The 17,675-nt window shown below is 54.1% G+C and overlaps 6 protein-coding genes across 6 annotated transcripts; 4 read left to right on the forward strand and 2 right to left on the reverse strand.

The window, feature by feature from the left end:
- Positions 1 to 714: 714 nt before the first annotated feature.
- J7T54_003978 (Phosphatidylinositide phosphatase-like protein) lies at positions 715 to 2,017 on the forward strand (the record flags this gene model as incomplete). Its single annotated transcript, XM_051506174.1, has 2 exons — positions 715 to 1,112; positions 1,162 to 2,017. 2 exons carry the CDS (start codon positions 715 to 717, stop codon positions 2,015 to 2,017), a joined length of 1,254 nt encoding a protein of 417 aa, XP_051362568.1.
- A 57-nt stretch (positions 2,018 to 2,074) lies between these two features.
- Positions 2,075 to 3,202, reverse strand: J7T54_003979 (25S rRNA (uridine(2843)-N(3))-methyltransferase; the record flags this gene model as incomplete). Its single annotated transcript, XM_051506175.1, has 1 exon — positions 2,075 to 3,202. One exon carries the CDS (start codon positions 3,200 to 3,202, stop codon positions 2,075 to 2,077), a length of 1,128 nt encoding a protein of 375 aa, XP_051362569.1.
- Positions 3,203 to 4,908: 1,706 nt separating this feature from the next.
- Positions 4,909 to 7,354, forward strand: J7T54_003980 (Transketolase; the record flags this gene model as incomplete). The annotated part of the gene is made up of 6 exons (XM_051506176.1): positions 4,909 to 4,962; positions 5,139 to 5,185; positions 5,243 to 5,338; positions 5,391 to 5,475; positions 5,529 to 7,187; positions 7,238 to 7,354. 6 exons carry the CDS (start codon positions 4,909 to 4,911, stop codon positions 7,352 to 7,354), a joined length of 2,058 nt encoding a protein of 685 aa, XP_051362570.1.
- Positions 7,355 to 7,510: 156 nt separating this feature from the next.
- Positions 7,511 to 7,924, reverse strand: J7T54_003981 (uncharacterized protein; the record flags this gene model as incomplete). Its single annotated transcript, XM_051506178.1, has 1 exon — positions 7,511 to 7,924. The coding sequence occupies one exon, from the start codon at positions 7,922 to 7,924 to the stop codon at positions 7,511 to 7,513; it is 414 nt and encodes a 137-aa protein (XP_051362571.1).
- A 2,427-nt stretch (positions 7,925 to 10,351) lies between these two features.
- Positions 10,352 to 12,538, forward strand: J7T54_003982 (uncharacterized protein; the record flags this gene model as incomplete). Its single annotated transcript, XM_051506179.1, has 2 exons — positions 10,352 to 10,830; positions 11,095 to 12,538. The coding sequence occupies 2 exons, from the start codon at positions 10,352 to 10,354 to the stop codon at positions 12,536 to 12,538; spliced, it is 1,923 nt and encodes a 640-aa protein (XP_051362572.1).
- Positions 12,539 to 14,213: 1,675 nt separating this feature from the next.
- On the forward strand, positions 14,214 to 16,901 carry J7T54_003983 (uncharacterized protein; the record flags this gene model as incomplete). Its single annotated transcript, XM_051506180.1, has 3 exons — positions 14,214 to 14,345; positions 14,406 to 15,348; positions 15,403 to 16,901. The coding sequence occupies 3 exons, from the start codon at positions 14,214 to 14,216 to the stop codon at positions 16,899 to 16,901; spliced, it is 2,574 nt and encodes an 857-aa protein (XP_051362573.1).
- Between the last annotated feature and the right edge of the window lie 774 nt (positions 16,902 to 17,675).

Consider the following 17,675-nt stretch of genomic DNA (forward strand, 5'->3'; position numbering starts at 1 on the left):
AATCGTGCTCTGTTGCGGCCCTTTCTCTCAGTGGGCGATGCTTCAGTGGTGCTCCCGGTCATGCAAGGTTTCGTTGGACAGAGGACATTCACTGTGGATAGTAACCCGCCACAAGTCGATCAACCTGGTCCGGAATCTATGGAGATGAATAGTATGGCACAGTCTGAAACCCAGGCGCAACCACAAGAAGGGCAAGCTGCTACAACGCCAGATCAACCAGAGAAACGTAGCTCGGAGAAGTTATATACCATCAGTGTTATATCCCGCCGCTCTGTCAAGAGGGCTGGGCTCAGATACCTACGTCGGGGCATCAATCAGGAAGGGAATGTTGCCAACATGGTGGAAACCGAGCAGCTGCTCATGCCCGCAGACTGGACTGAAGATTCGACAGTGCACTCCTTTTTACAGATCAGGGGCAGCATTCCTCTTTTCTTCACTCAATCGCCATACGCAATCAAGCCTGTACCTATCCTGCAATATTCCGATCAAACAAATAGGGAAGCTTGTCGCAACCATTTCGAGGCACTGGGGAGGAACTACGGAGCTATCCAAATCGTCAATCTGGTGGAAAAGCACGGCGTGGAGTCTGGCATCGGTACTAGGTATGAAAAAACAATTGAGTACCTGAATCGGCAGTCTGAGGAAGACACGAAAAGGCCTGACGAGAAACCCCTCGCTTTCGAGTGGTTTGACTTCCACCAGGCTTGTCGAGGTATGAAATTTGAGAACGTGAGCTTGCTTCTGTCTACACTGAGGGATAAACTCGAGGAATTTGGTAGCACTATCGTGCAGCGTGGCCAAGTTGTCGAGAAGCAAAAGGGTGTTGTTCGAACGAATTGCATGGACTGCTTGGACCGGACCAACGTCTGCCAAAGTTCTTTTGCGAGACATGTGCTCGACATGCAGCTGAAAGCCGAAGGTTTCGACATGGACGCGCAGGTTGATCAGCAGACGACTTGGTTCAATACCCTCTGGGCCGATAATGGCGACGCAGTCTCGAAACAATATGCATCGACAGCGGCTATGAAAGGAGATTATACAAGGACAAAGAAGAGAGACTATCGCGGGGCGTTGAACGATTTGAGCTTGTCCCTTGCGCGGTTCTACAGCGGGTAAGCAGATCTCCGGTTCAGATGGTGAAGACTTGCTAACAGATTACAGCATGGTGAATGATTACTTTAGTCAAACAGCAATCGACTTCCTCCTGGGCAATGTGAACGAGAGGGTATTCGAAGAGTTTGAGGCGGACATGATGACCAAGGACCCTGCCATCTCCGTCGCCAAGTTGCGCGAGCAGGCCATTGAGCTGTGCCAGAAACGCGTCGTCGCCGACGAGAGTGAAGAAGTTCACGGGGCATGGGCATTGATCAGTCCGCATGTCTCGGATACCATTAAGTCTCTGCCCATGGAGGAGGTCGTGCTTCTACTTACCGATGCAGCCCTCTATGTCTGTCGGTTTGACTGGAACATGGACAAGGTATCCTCGTTCGAACGAGTCGATTTGAGAAACATCACGGGCATCAAGCTTGGAACCTACATCACATCTATCGTCTCGCCATCTCATATGGATGCCTCAAAGAACGTTGGCTTCGTTGTCGCTTACCAGCCGGGCAAGGCTGATGTTGTGAGGACTAACACGCGCACTTCTTCCACCCGCGGCGAGATCGCACCTATCAAGGACCCTGAGCCTGGAAATGAGAAGAATCGTCCTCTGAACCTTGTCGACTTTTTCACATACAAGGCCCAGCCTCCAGCAGAGAAGAAGCTGGCTTTCAAGGCACCCTACGTTAATTCCTCCACGACTGTCAGCACAGAGCACGAGACTGAGCTGCAGCAGATCACAACCATTGCGAGTGAGATTGCGCGTTTGACAAAGGAGAGCCGTCTGTACAAGCGCGGCGAAGAACATCAGGAACTGATCCAGAAAGAAGATATAATTTCCCTAGAGGAGGCGAAGAAAAACACGGGCCTGTTGGAGCAACTGGGCCATTCAATCAAGAGGTTGGTCTGGGCATAGAATCAGTCCCTTTTGGCAAGAACACTTATACTCTTTCATCCCTTAGCGTGATTATATTTAGACATTCTCTACCTGATATATATGCATCTGATACCGCATGTTCTCCAACTGAAGGGGGTAATCCAGTCCTTCCGAGGGTAATCGGAACCAGATAGACTCCTCGCAATGTAGTTTGCTCCATTTGCAGCCTTCGAGTTTAGTTTCTAACAGTGTGTGATCCAAAAGCCACTGCATAGGGTACTTCTTCTTGTCTTTCCCGACGGACGCTTCTGAATAGGAGCCAGGGCTGTCGAGAACGAGGAGGATGCTCCCTGACGGCAGAAGCTGACCCAGATGTGCGACGAATTTGGTTGTCTTCCCAATGCCCACGCTGGTGTAAAGCTCATTGAGGGTGAAGAAAATGGTCACAAGAAGGGGTTGCTGTCTGAGAATGCTTTTGAACTCATCTTCGGGGAGAGAAAGTGCGTCCCCTTGCAGGAACTTGACATCCAGCTGCCCCGGCAGTAGTAATGGCTCGGCGGCCGCAACGATGGAGGCGGAGGTATATTTTGGCAACACAGGCTGTGTGACGAGAGCGTTTTGGAGCCTGTCCGTTATCCTACCCCACGGCGCCGAGTCGAGGAGTGTAAGAGAGCACGACAGGGAGTGTTGAGAGATGTAGGACGCAAAAGCAACGTGCTCAGCGGCGCAGCCTCCAATGGACAGGACGTTCATCTTGTTCTTTAGCGTCTTTGGTTTCGTGTCTGTCTCAGCTTCCTCAGAGCTCTTTCCGTCCATACCTTCACTTCGATCACCCTCTTCCTGGCGGACATCACCACTTTGATCGGTCAGGAGAGGCTCGAGCCATGTCGCATGCAGTCCTTCCAGAACAGTAGCATATCCGAGTGCTCGTGTGGGACTCCATCGCGCGGCGTAGGCCTCGAGATAGGTTTCCGTGCCAAAGGCTTTCGCGAAGTCTCGATCATATAGAGCCGCCTTGATATTTTGTATGGTGGCTGCGATGTCCTCCGACTTCAGGGTCTCGTTGAAGGTTGAAGAGAAGAGTGCGAGCAGCGTTTGCTGATGCTTCACATCCTGTGGTGGTACGGCAACTGTTGAAGTCGGGGTTAATGTAGGCTTAGGTTTTGCTTGTGGCTTAGCTTTGGGCTTTGCGACATTCTTCCCAGGGTGATGTTTCTTTGCCATCTCGGCGGTAATCAGGTGCAGTACCAAGTGGTTGTTGTGGTTGTGACTCCTGCTCACACAGTCGTGATGATGGACTAATGCAGAATAAACGTGGTAAAAATTCAATTTGGGTCCAAAACTTTGTGCTTTTCATATCTACGCGCCTCAGCTATCCACTTCATTTTAGCCAAAAGTTTCTAAATCTGGGTATACTCTAAAGAGTACTGTATAGAAGATATCAGCATACTAAAATGTAATTGTCAAGGATTGCAGCTGTACAGACATGGAGTAGTTCTGGACGAGAATTGAAACTGGGAGGCATTGCTAAGGGTTTAGTGTAGGGTAGCTCACCTGGACTAGCCTGTCGAGAGGGGGAGCGGTTGACGACTGGAGTGAGACGCTGGACGAGCCATGTTGAGCTCGAGGCCCCATGTCTTTATCTTCACTGCGTTAATTAACATTCAAGACTTAAATGCAAGGCTAAGGCAGATGAAAGACAATGAGCTAATAGTATAAGTCCGGCATCGGAACCACGTGCGAAGCGTTCAACATAGCCAACGACCCTACGTATGGAGTGGCTCAATATTGAAATGGCAATCTCGCGGAGCACATTGCTTATAGGCGCGGCTATACGCACCGACTCAATGGCAATACATTTGCTGCCGTGGTCAGTACGTACGTAGCAGCAAGAGGCAGACGCTTCGGCGCTGAGTGGTTCGGCTGTAAGCGATTGGAATCCTGTCGTGTTGTAAAGACACTACGGTTGTCGTCTTGATGAGTAGTAATGCCGGCAAAATTAGGCCCAAGGAAGCAGCGGTAAATCCCACTCGACGAGACACGAGCTGGTTGACGAGGCCATCAGTAAAAGCCGCAATGGCTGACCCAAGAAGTACTGGACTACGTAGTGACCCTCTCTGGAAATGTAAATTTTACCCCCTCCGTAACAGACATGGAGGGATCAAGTTCGATGATCGAACAAACCCTCCCTCGATCAACGTCATTCCCATGGCGTCTCAGTGTCGTGGATACATACAATTACATTGTGGATAGACGGGAGTGTCATTGCGTCAGAGGATAAACTCAAGTGAAGAAATTTTGTTGCTGAGCCTAGAGATTGGAGCTCGAGGAGGCTTGGGTCGCTATCGACTTGTCGTGATGGTCCACAAAGAGGGGCAAAAAAAAGGGGACCTCGCCGGGTGATACGACAGGGATCAAGTGGCAGACCCGCTATTTCCATGCCTACTAACCCAAGCAGATAACGCGGGCAAGTCATGCACCGTTCAGTGGCATTGTGAGGGTGGTCTGATATCAGTAGACATCTCTCAAGCGTTTCATCTTCCCAGGCATGCTGGCGACTGCTGCGTTGTTCTCGGGGAGAATGAATAGCGCTGCGCAGCGGCGAGTTGGAGTCTGTGACGCCCGCGCGCGGCTGATACGTGGGGTGTTTGAACTGGCCTTGTTGCGCCGGGTAAGCCAATTGATGGCGGACCCACCACCTGCAACAACCCCTCTAGGCTCCGGTTCAGCGACCGGAGCGGCGCCAGCGGGACGCGGTAGTAGCGGTACGTACATGTACACTCAGATGATCGGCCGTCATTGCACGTACCTTGTCTTGCGTTACTTCCTCTTCGCGTCTGCCACCCACCTCTTTTTTTCTTTTCTTTCCTTTCAACAACCATCATCTACCTACACCCCATTCTCAAGACTCACTGAAAACAACCGTCATCATGGGTTTCGGCGAACTTGACCAGAAGGCCATCAACACCATCCGCCTTCTCGCGGTAAGTTTTCTGTTGCCTGATCATCTTCCCTCGCGACTACCCCTCCATCGGTCGCCTCGCGGACGGTCGACCCCGCCATCAAGAAGGACCGTCAAGGTCGATGGCTGGGCACCATAAAGACCTCAATTAGACATGGCTGGTGCTGGGTTGAATGTTCGTTACTGACGCATGCTTAGGTTGATGCGACCTTCACCAGCAACTCGGGACACCCCGGTGCACCCATGTAAGCTCTCCAACAGCTTCACAAGCTTGCCGACGGCCGGATACTGACAAATACCAGGGGCATGGCGCCCGTTGCCCACGTTCTCTGGAACAATTTCATGAAGTTCAATCCCAAGAACCCTAAGTGGTTGAACCGTGATCGTTTTGTTCTTTCGTAAGGTTGAAATCGAACCTCATTGAGACCTTGGAGCTGACACCATCTGTAGCAACGGACACGGCTGCATGCTTCAGTACGCTCTGCTTCACCTATTCGGCTATGATCTGTCGCTGGACGACCTCAAGGCCTTCCGCGTAAGTTTTGTTCTTTTGGAAATCTTTTCGATGCGAGCAAACTAACAATTCAGTCCGTTGACTCGAAGACTCCCGGCCACCCTGAGGCCCATGATACCCCAGGTGTCGAAGTCACCACTGGCCCTCTTGGCCAGGGTGTCTCCAACGCTGTTGGCTTGGCCATTGCCCAGGCTCACACCGCTGCCACCTTCAACAAGCCCGACTTCACCCTTGTCGACAACTACACTTACTGTTTCCTGGGTGATGGCTGCCTGATGGAGGGTATCTCGAGTGAGGCCTCATCCTTGGCTGGTCACCTTCAGCTTGGCAACCTGATCTGCGTTTATGACGACAACAACATCACCATTGATGGTGACACTAACTGCGCTTTCACCGAGGATGTCTCCAAGCGCTACGAGGCATACGGCTGGCAGGTCCTGGACATCGAGAAGGGTGACACCGACCTCGATGCTATGCAGAAGGCTTTTGAGCAGGCCAAGGCGGAGAAGAACAAGCCGACTATCATTAACCTGAAGACCACCATCGGATACGGTTCCCTCCAGCAGGGCACCCACGGTGTTCACGGTTCGCCTCTCAAGAAGGATGACATCAAACAGCTGAAGGAGAAGTTCGGTTTCAACCCTGAGGAGAGCTTCGTTGTCCCCAAGGAAGTTAGTGAGCTGTACGGCAAGCACGCTTCTGAGGGCGCTGCCGCCGAAGAGGAGTGGAACAAGCTCCTCGCCTCGTACGCCGAGAAATTCCCCAAGGAGCACGCCGACCTCACCCGTCGCCTGAAGGGCGAGCTGCCTGAGGGCTGGGAGAAGGCCCTCCCCGTCTACACTCCCGCCGACCCCGCCGTTGCCTCGCGCAAGCTGTCCGAGACTGTGCTCAGCAAGATCATCGATGTCGTCCCTGAGCTCCTGGGTGGTTCCGCCGATCTGACGGGCTCCAACCTGACTCGCTGGAAGCAGGCTGTCGACTTCCAGCCCAAGTCCAATGGCCTCGGTGACTACTCTGGTCGCTACATCCGCTATGGTGTTCGCGAGCACGCCATGGGTGCCATCATGAACGGTCTGGCCGCCTACGGTACCATTATCCCGTACGGCGGTACGTTCTTAAACTTCGTCTCCTACGCTGCCGGTGCCGTCCGTCTGTCGTCTCTTTCTCAGATCCGCTGCATCTGGGTCGCCACCCACGACTCTATCGGTCTTGGTGAAGACGGTCCCACTCATCAGCCTGTCGAGACTCTCGCCCACCTGCGCGCCCTTCCCAACAACATGGTCTGGCGTCCTGCCGACGGTAATGAGACTTCTGCGGCCTACTACGTTGCCATGACCTCCAAGCACACCCCCTCCGTCCTTGCCCTCTCTCGCCAGAACCTTCCCCAGCTGGAGGGCTCGACCATTGAGAAGGCCATCAAGGGTGGCTACGTCCTGCACGAGGTCGAGAAGGCCGACGTAACCCTTGTTTCGACCGGTTCCGAGGTGTGCATCTGCGTTGATGCCGCCAAGTACCTGAAGGAGAAGCACAACGTCAATGCCCGTATTGTGTCGATGCCTTGCTTCGAGGTGTTCGACACCCAGAGCAAGGAGTACCGCCTGTCTGTCCTCCCTGATGGTATCCCCTCGCTGTCCGTTGAGGTCATGAGCACCATGGGCTGGGAGCGCTACACCCACGAGCAGTTCGGTCTCAACCGCTTCGGTGCTTCCGGTGCCTACAAGGATGTGTACAACGTAAGTCATGACGAACAGCAACACACGTGCAGAGCTGACCCCCATAACAGAAGTTCGAGTTCACTCCCGAGGGCATCTCCAAGCGCGCCGTGGCGACAATCGACTTCTGGAAGGACGTTCCCAACGTCCGCTCTCCTCTCAACCGTGCTTTCCAGCAGATCATCTAAGACACTCAAAGAAACATGGAAAGGGTTGTCAAGCAAAGAGGCTCTTCGGTCCAATAATAGATATCACGTAAAGAATTGACTGATGATGTTATGCAAACGCCTGCCTATGCCTTTAATGGTGGTCCCTGTGCCTCCCCTGCATGTCATCATTCCTCATCACGGGGTCTCGGGTTCTGGCACGGACCATTCTTTCTGAATGTCTCGCCCAACCCTCTCCAGACGCACGGCTGCCCGGCGGACTTCTTTGACTTGGTCATGGTTTCCCGCAACAACACCGACCAACTGCGGGGCCTGGTCCTGCTCAGCCTGAGCTTTTATGGTGTGTTCTTGTGCAGCTGGCTCCATAAAGCTTTGCACCACGATTGGACCCTTGTCTGGGTACTCCAGCATGATCCGTTGCACGCTGCCCCATCTGGCCCTGGCGATGGTCGCCTGACTCGGCAAGGCTTTGGTCGATAGGTGTGTCAGAAGACAGGAGGATGATGGTGATTTGATAAGCGGCGTTTGCGGAGGCATGAGGGGGGAGAGGGAGAATTGGAGGTCGGGGTGCTTGTTGGTGAGGTCGGCCATTGCGGTGTCAGTAATGGTTGAAGCCCAATCGCGTCAATGTTGAAAGGTTGAAGGTACGCCCGCGGGTCCAATCTCGCGTGCGCTTTATGATTGCGGCTTGGATGTACGGTTGTGTGGTGCTCTCGCCCGAGTAAGGTGGTCCCAGACTTGTGGTGCTCGAGTCGCGCTATCTGTTGCGCCCCGATGCCTGGCTTTGAAGTTGAAAGCGTCTCGTAGGGGTGATGGTGTTCCTACTTCGTATCGAGAACAGACAGGCATTGAGGTCGTCGGAACAAAAGTCGAAGAGGAAACACGGCCAATTACCGTCGGGGACTTCATAGATAAGTGAAGAACCCCCTCCTCGTGAAATCCAATGCTCTCCAATCTTATCGAGCCGGTCTAGTCGTTCGCCAATGCTCCCCCCCGCAGATGGATGCATGCAAATGGCCTGTCATGAAATGGCATCTCGTCGGTCGTCGTCGAATTGGAGGGCTGAGAGCTCACCCCGCATGACGACATTGGCTCCGTTTAGGGGTGCTCAGCTTGGCGTCAGGTACTCAGGTGATTGCCGCCCATGAGGTGCGTTATGTCACTGCTGACGATGGTTCACCTTGACGGACAGGCAAAGGGTTGACAATGTCATCGCAAAGGGAGTGACCGTCTGGAGAGCGGGTTGGAGATCGAACAGCAGTGGAGAACCATGGGATGATCCAGTTGTTGTACGGTGACGGGGATTATTCCGTGTCGATCAGCAGCATGATCGACAAGGCCTACTTTGATCTTTTATTTTTTTTGTTAGATGCCTTCATCTTGCGTGAGATATCCGTATTCGCTGCTCGCTTGGCAAATGACTACCAAACCCTTCTTAATTTCCGTAGCCCAATTTCACTGTTGCTGTTGCTGGCTAAAAGACCACTTCAAACACGCTGGTGTGAATCACTGAGAACTGGCAGGAGGGCACACCCCTGCTCATGGTCTGCCATGGTGTGTTGAAACTTGGAGGCTGTCTGTCACCTGCCGGGATGTGGAGTGAAAATGACCTGCCAGTGTCCAGAAGCGTGGGGGTCGTGTCATGATCACGTCGACACAGATGACGACCGTAGCTTGCTGGACGAACGTCGACTCGAGGTCAAGCAATGGTGGGGATAATATCTGCCACGGATAGGTAAGCACACGTAGTGAACTCCCGTCGACGATTCCAAGTAATGCTTTCCAGGGATGCTGTAGTTCAAGCCACCTGGCGACTCTATGAGCTCTTGCTCAGGAACGGAACGAGTAGGCATCGCGCTTCGAAAGCCTTGTTGCTCAATCATAATGAGTGCTTTCTCTGATAATTTTACTTCGTAGAGTGAGTAGTAGAAGCCCTGGAGATCAGGCGAGGTCCTCGTTCCCAGACCACAGACCATCCTTCCGATCATTGTCTTAAATCGTATCAGATTGTTAGGGGTGTAATTAAGTCAAGCTTCCCTTGCTAGGTGTCCTTGCTGTGATAGGGGGCTTCGTGTCAAGCGGCGCGTCTGCACCACAAGTGCACAACCGACCGGCTGAGGAAGCACAACGATTGACACATTTGAACGTATGACCGCGACCACTGGCCGCGTCCAATTGCACTGCCCATCGATACATTCATACCGTCCACGGTGGGAATGAAGCAAAGTATGGTCTTCACGTGTCTCTTTGCGTTGTGAACAAGTTTATTGCGGCTGCCAATAATTGTAAGTTGGAATGAAGCTAACTACCTGAGGTTCGAGTGGTTAAGGTAGAAATGCAGCCTGTGAAAGTACTATTATGAACGCTGTGTTAGTGCGACCTGAGCTCTGGCTGAGTGATTCGACACGAGTGAAGCACTGCACTAACAGTCCTCCGTAGGTCGGACAGACACTCCAGTCCAGTCGCGGTACTAATAAACTGACTGTACCCACCGAAGCTTCGGCGGCGTACATGTACACGGGCGCCCTGAGGCCTGGCACTCGGCCACTGGTTCGCCAGTCTATCATCACTGCATCCAGCCCAGTCAGTATTCAGCCCAGTCCTCTGGACCCATCATCCACCACCTTCGACCTCTGTCCATCATCACTCGCCCCGTCGGCTTCGACGACGTCTGCATCACCAACGTCACCTCCTCCCTACATCTTCTATTCTCCTGCCCTGCGCAGCACTTGTATTCAGCTGTATTCAGCGAAACCAACTGTCGGCAATTCTTTTACTCATTTTTCTTGCGTTTCCGGGGTTCTGTTGTGTGCGTTTCTCCTACTTGCTTTGGGTTCCAACCCGGTTCTTGGGGACATTTTTTTTTTCTTGTTGGGTTCTGGGACAGCGAACATTTCACCATCTCTACCTTCTCATCAGCGCCTCTTCTTGGGTTTGTCTTGAAGCGACAACGACGCCTCACATCCTGCAGCTCGTCCGACTTGGCTCGACTTTGACCCTTCGATGACAGACCGAAACATGGCTGCCGCCCGCCGCCGAAAAATCGGGCACCGTCGTCGCGTCGAGGATGAAGGCGAAGATGAGGGTGGCCCGGAACACTTGGATCTAGATGATGATTCGCTCTCGGACGCTTCGATTGCGACTGATGATCACGATGCCGACAACGATAGCGACACAAGCAACGTCGACGAAGTCGTCTCGACATCGCCCACTGCCACGAAACCGACCGAAACTACCGAAAAAGTCGCGAGCAAGGCCGACAGATCATCACGAAAGCTCCCAGTCGTACCGGCAAAAACCATGTCGGACACCACTGCGATGATGCACGGCATGGCGCTGGACGATGAAAGCACGGCGCAGGAGTTACACTTTGATGAAACTCAAGCCGACGTGACACAGCGTAAGGAGCGGCAAGGGGGAAAGCATGCGGACCTTCCGGGCCCACCGAAATCACCCGGGGCTCCTGTCGTTGTGAGCTCGACAGCAGCCACAAGACCGTCCTCGGAGCACGCAGATGGTAGACGGCGCCATGAGCATGACGATTATCGGAAGAAGAGAGACGAGGATCCAGCTTTTGTACCGAACAGGGGTGCCTTCTTCATGCATGATCATCGACATGCGGGACCGGCTGCGAACGGGTTTCGACCCTTTGGGAGAGGCCGAGGTGGTCGAGGCGGACGAGGGGGCATAGGGGGACCATTCTCGCCAATGAAGTGGGTTTCGAATGCTATGTCGCATACGACTCTGACTGACCTAAGCAGCCAAATGCACCCTCCTGGTGATCCCACCACCACGTTGCCCTGGGCTCACGACATGCACGAGACAGTCGCCGCGCGGGCCCCCGGCCCAAGTCGTCAACCGCGCCACCTGCCAGAGCCTGAAGGCCCTCCAAACGGCAACGGGTTTATCCCAACTCGAGAGCCGAACTCTACCCCCATCAACCGCATTTTGTCGACAGAGAAGCACATTGGAAACACCCAGGTCAGAGTCTCCTTGCCTGGGATGGCGAAGCCTTTGGTCAAGCCTGGACTTGCTGTCAAGCAGTACACCAAGTTGCCGGATCATCGCCCGCCTCTGCGACGAGACAAACCAGTTCGCATCTCCCTCCCAGACCGTCCGCCGCGCTATATCTATCCAGCCATCGATAGGTCATTCATTTTCATCCCCAGGGCTATGCGACCCAACCAGCAACGGGGCAGGGGTAAAGGGCGGTCGGGTGCCATGGGCTCTGCTGGCGGCTTCTCGAGGAGGACAAGTGTTTTTGGTGGGAGTTACTATGGCAGCATGTATTCCCCCAGCGTAGCTATGAGCAGGAGGTCGAGCTTCGCTCAGGACCGCGATGCGATGTTCTCGCCAGCAGCGTCAATCACAGGGCCACCTGCGGAAAATGTCAGGCCTGTCGTTCGCCTTCCGCCACCCACACGATCCGAGGCTGTGCCCGCCATGCCTAATGGCCACGCTCCCTTCCTGCCTATCAACGGACCACCGCCGCAATTTCAGGAAAACCGCACGGCGGACGGCGTGCCCATGCATCAGCCTCGTCCAAAGAAGAATATTTCTGTGGCCGACATCGAGTCCCCTTCGTTCAACCAGGGCCCGGCATTCCAGCAAGCCTTCCACCAGCAGATGCCCTTGCAAATGGGGAATGGCCATCCAAAGGAAAACCACGTCCGACAACACTCCTACTTATCGCAGCGTTCCTCGGGGACGCCCTTGTCTCAAATACCCGAACGGGCCATCCACGCTGCGCCCTTCCAGCCCAACCCTTACGGACAGGCTGTGCCACAGCAGCCCTACTACGGCCAACAGGAGTTCCAGGGTCCAGCACCTCCCACTTATTCACCTTACTACGGCGGCAGCGCTTACAACGCACCCGACATGGCCGCTCCTGTTGTTCCTGGATACGGGGCCCCCTCGCATCACGGCGCTCCTAGTGGCTATGCGCCCCCAGCGACCGATCCTGCGGTAATGCAAGCAAACGACCCTGCTCAGACAGCGAATGGTCCACTAGTTGCCCAGGAGGCCAACGGCATGGTTTACTATTACAATACCCCACAACCTGGGTCGATGAATCCCTATCAGCACTACCCGGCGGCCCAGCCATATCAGCCCACCGGGATGGGAATGGGTGGCATGGTCACCCCTAGCCCAGATGGATACTACTATCCTCAAGGAGGGCAGAACATGGTCTATTACCCCCAATAGCCACAAGTCTGGCGCCGATCATCTCTAATTGGAAAAATGCTCGCTACTTTGTGCAGCGAGATTGGAAGTGAGCTGGAAGGAGCTCATCCTTGACCCACTTGTCGGAAACCGGAGGAGACACTGTGCTGTCAGCCCTGGTCGTCGTCCTCGTTGTTATCTTTCCCCAGTCGAGGGAATGCGTGGTGTTGAGTTGCTGTCGGTAGCAGCGGCGTTTTAGGTGTTTGGCAGAGGAATCTATTTACATGTCCATAGGCGAATGGTATGCTTGGCCTTGGCTTTGCGGAATCAACTGATGGCAAGCTTTGCGAAGCGTTGAGACGATGTCTTCCAGTGACCAAAGCTAGTGCTCCCTAAGGATATGTTTATCACATGCTAGGACTGAATAGTACCAGGGAGTATTATTTTCAATGCGCGTATCCGTAGTGGCCAGATCTCACTACCAGTGGATGTTTAGGTCTAGCAATATACAATTCAATCCTAAACAGTCTGGAGACGACAGCGATAAAGCGTGGCAATGAAAGTTCCAGCACATGATTAGGGTGAGGCCAGATTTCCAACCCCACCATGCATTCGTTTGCAGCATCCGTTGGGCGGCTGGCGCGATTCAAGGTTTGGCCCAAGCCTGGTCTTGATTGTCGGGCGGGACGTCGGATCTGAGAATGGTATGCTCGAGCTGAAGTCGAAGCTGAGCAAGCATCATTGCCTGCCTATGAGTATTCTTCGGCACCTTGGCCCCCAAATCTACAGAGCAGGCAGGCAAGCTGACGACCGGAGCGGGTTACGTTCCCCACCGCTGCCTTGGAGTGGATGCGGGGACTGGATGGTCGGATTCATCAGTGTCCACTGTCAGATAAGCCTAGCGGTCGCGGTCCGCGGCGGTCGTGATTCACTATTATTGAGTTTGCTCGCCTGTCCAGTCGTCACACCCGACGCTTTGGATCATCGCAAATTGGCGCAGGGCACTTTGGTGCTCAGCCTAGGCTAGTCTTCGGCTAGTGAATGCTGAGGAAAGTCGGCACAGTGGACCTGGAATCTGACAACCTGGAACGCAACGGAATAGTAATGACACAGCCGTCTACTACGTACGTAGGAGGAGAGGGGATGACGGAGCAGCTTCGCAGACTCATGCAGGTCGTACGTTTCCCCGATGCTAGCAAATCCGGGGGTGAGGCTCGGTAGCTCGGTGGGTGGTCAATGTGGCCCGTGACCAGCCAAGTGGCGTCCAGCCAGTCGTTGCCCGTGGGCCCGTGCACTCGACAATGCAGTCACGGCCAGAGGCCCAGAGTTCCACCACCTGGGACTTAAGTCTATCCCATCATCGACAACTTGCCCTCTCATCTTCTTCCGCTTTACACTTCTCATCGACTTTCATGGTCTTTTGTCTACCCTCATCATTTCGCCATCAAACTTAGTCTTAAAGCTCTACATTTCCAGGGGCAAAAGTCCTATTTGGTGACTGCACCTCAGAAGAGGCGGTCACGCAGTCGCATACCGCTTCAACCTCTCTCTTCTCAGCCCCATTCGAGAGCTCCTAGAAGTGCAAGTCCTGTAAGTCGATGCTGTCCACAAAACTCGTTGCTCAACAGGAACATGAAGTCCTCTCTCTCACTTTTCCACCCCCGCAACGCATGGCAAGCTTACTGACGGGTGACATGACTGTAGGATTCATTGAATCATGGAGAGCACTAGCACCCAGCCGGCTTCGCCGCTCGACGCGAGCATCACTGTCAAGGTGCACTTTGAAGGCAGCACCCGAAGGGCTAAGATGCCTTTGCGGGACACTGCTCCCACGGTTCTTCAGACTCAGGTCCGTGTTTCCTGCACCTGCCATCGTTGTACAATGCGAACGACCGCTCACTGTTACTAGATCCGAGCTTTCCTTCGAATTCCCAGCGAGACCGACATCATCATCGAGCGTTACTCCGATTCCGCTGCTGCGTATGTTTGGCTCGACCCAAACAACCAGGCTGTCCACAAGCAGCTTTACCGTGCTGCCAAGGCAAAGTCAAAGCTCAAGCTTCGTGTATCCATCAAGAAGAACCTCGACTACGAGACGACATCTGGCCCGCAGCCCGTATCGATCGAAGATGTGCCCGAGGGCATTATCGCTCCTCTGAACCCTACACCGTCTGAGCAGACCTCAAGCGTTCCGAAGATTCCCGATTCCCAGGCTTTCGCCGAGCACCAGCGGGAAGCCCGTCGCCTCCGAGAGCAGATCTCTAGAACCATGTCTGCCATGGCCGTCCCAAGCGAGCCCGAGTCGAAGTACACTCAGACGACCCCTGAAGATGCTACTGAGCCCGTGGCGGAGGAGCGGGAGCAACCTGAAACCGCGACTCCCCTCTCTGCCACTCCGCGCTTTGCTATCTGCTGCAACAGCTGTCATCAGCAGACATCTCACGCCCACTATCACTGCTCTACTTGTGAAGACGGCGACTTCGACCTTTGCATGCGCTGCGTTGACTCGGGCGTCACCTGCTACAGTACGGAGCATTGGCTTATCAAGCGCACCATGGTCGAGGGCAACATTGTGAGCAGCACAACCGAGAAGCTTGCCCCCAAGCCCAAGTCCAAGGTTGAGGCTAGCGAACCGATTCAGACGTGTCCGGGAGTGCGCAACTGGTCGCATGATAACATGACTTCACAGCTCGACGCCCTCAACTTGCCGCTTCACCTCGCCGAGTCGTCTGCACTGGACGAGGGTGCCAATTGGGCTCAGTTGGAAGAGAAGTTTGCCAGCCTGAATGTTGGTGCCAGCTTGTCGAACTACTTCCCTGCCGGCATCCGCACCTGCAACAGCTGCATTCGAGGTACGGGGATTCCTTTTGTTTGAAACCGTGGTTTTTCCACTAACATTTGTTTAGAACTACCCGAGGCAAAGTTCATGCACTGCCAAGTCTGCCCCGACTTCGATCTGTGTCTAGACTGCTTCCCCAATGACATTGATGGGCACCACCCAGCGCACCCCTTTTCGCCTGCGGTGGCTGGCACGGTCATCCCTGACTTGATTCGCGCAAAGATGTGTGCGGGCCGCAACCAGGCCCATCAGGCTATTTGCGATGGCTGTGATAAGTTCATCGTCGGCATCCGCCACAAATGCCTCGATTGTCCTGACTGGGACTTTTGCAACGATTGTGCTCCCAACGCAGACCTCATCCACCCTCGCCATCGCTTCATCCCAGTGTACGAGCCTTTGAAGGCCAACCACATGAGCTGCGCGTCAATCCAATCGGTTCACGAGGGCATTTGCTGTGACGGGCCCTTCTGCTCCACAGGCAAGGGCTATCCAGCCTACATTCGTGGAATCCGTTACAAGTGTGCTGTCTGCCACGACGTCGATTTCTGCGCTAGTTGCGAGGCCAGCCCATTCTTGAAGCACAACAAATCGCATCCGCTTATCAAGTTTTCGACGCCTATTCGCAACGTGAGCGTTACCACGCACGATGAGCGCAACGGCCAGGAAACTGTTCTGGGCGACAGAGTTCCCGTCGAGAAGTCGACACCTGCCCCCGCGGCGCCTCAGCCTGTGGTTGACAGCAACACCCAAGTGTCGAACGAGGCTGTGGTTGAGAAAGCGGCCGACGAGGCCACCCTTGAGCAAGAGAAGGAGCATGTGGTGCCTGATGATCTGTGTGCCGAGTTTGTCCGCGACACGGTTGTTGACGGCTCCATCAGGCCACCGAAGCACGTCTTTGAACAAACTTGGACTCTCCGCAACAGCGGCAAGGTCGCTTGGCCTGCTGGGACTTGTGTGAAGCATGTTGCTGGTGACTACATGGGCGACGTCGACTCGACCCGTCCTATCAGCACCGCGCAGCTTTACGTCGCCTCGTTTTCCAATGCTTGCCCTAGCCCTGTTCTCCCGGGAGAAGAGTTCTCTTTCACCGTCAAGCTTCGCACTCCTGCCCACCCCGGCAAGGTTGTTTCGTACTGGCGTGTTAGCACTTCGGACGGCTTCCGTTTCGGCCATCGCCTTTGGTGTGAGGTCAACGTCCGCGACATCATGCCTTGCCAACGCCATCGCCTGCTTCGTGACAGCGTAAAGCACAAGGACATTGCCGCTACGCAGTCCGATACGCCCGCTGAGAAGACCCCTGAAGTCGAGGCAGAGGTTGAGAGAGAAGAGGATACGAAGTCTAGCCAGATGGTCTTCCCCAAACTGGAGAAGGAATCGCCTGTAGCTAGTGTCTACGAGGAAGTCAAGAGCCAGGCATCCATCGAGCGTCGCAAGTCATCCTTTGCTGAAGAGTTCGACGACTGCGGTCAGAGTGTAGACTGGGATGCGTCGGATGACTTTTTGACCGACGAGGAGTACGATGTTCTTGACGCCTCGGATGAGGAGCTGTTCGCCTCTCCCAAGTGAGGAAGTTCTAGGATTCGGAAGTTTTGTATTTATGGGCGCTTTTTGTCAGGGCTACGAGATTGTGATTTAGCCTACTGCGCGACTCTTTACTACTACGGATAGGATACGGTTAGGACACTCCTTGTTGAAGCTCTCTTCAATTAGTATTACGCTATGTTCAACTTGCCTTTCACAACTTGGGGACTAGGAATTACCTAGTGAAAGAAGTGATTATGTGCGTTAACTGTGACGACCAGCAGAATACGTAGTGTTGTGACGCAGCTGAATATTAATAGCTGGAAGTGAGCTGCACGGTTTGTTCTCGATGCGGTTCAGTGCGGAGTCAAAGGGAGCAGGGTTGAGGTGCACAGTTCTTGCAACGGATTAACAGTGGCCCGGGAAAATTCCGAATCCTGGAAGCCACTCGCCGGACGGTCCCTTCCCTACACTGAGGAAGGCGCTAGAGCCGTTCGTTCAGTAATATCAAGGAGCAGCGTAGCCAACCGCTCGCCATCAGTCCCGTTGCAATTTTCCACCACAACACTGTCCGGGTGTGGTCGTGTCAATAACTCGCAACAATCCGCGTCTTTCATCTCCATTAGCGAGGCTTTTCACACCCGCTTCCATCGCACGGACCCTCAGGCGCGACTTCCTAATTTCGTACCTTCTTGTTCTCGATTCCTCTTTCTCCTCGCGCACACCCTCGCCATCGTCGCTGGGGCGACGACGCATTTTTTCCACCGTCAACCGTACATGCGGATAGGGACATCTAGTCGCGCTCCTCGACCTCGACGT

Source organism: Emericellopsis cladophorae (assembly GCF_022114955.1).
Source record: "Emericellopsis cladophorae strain MUM 19.33 chromosome Unknown NODE_19_length_326966_cov_119_582185, whole genome shotgun sequence".
In the NCBI taxonomy this organism is placed as follows: Eukaryota; Fungi; Ascomycota; class Sordariomycetes; order Hypocreales; family Bionectriaceae; genus Emericellopsis; species Emericellopsis cladophorae.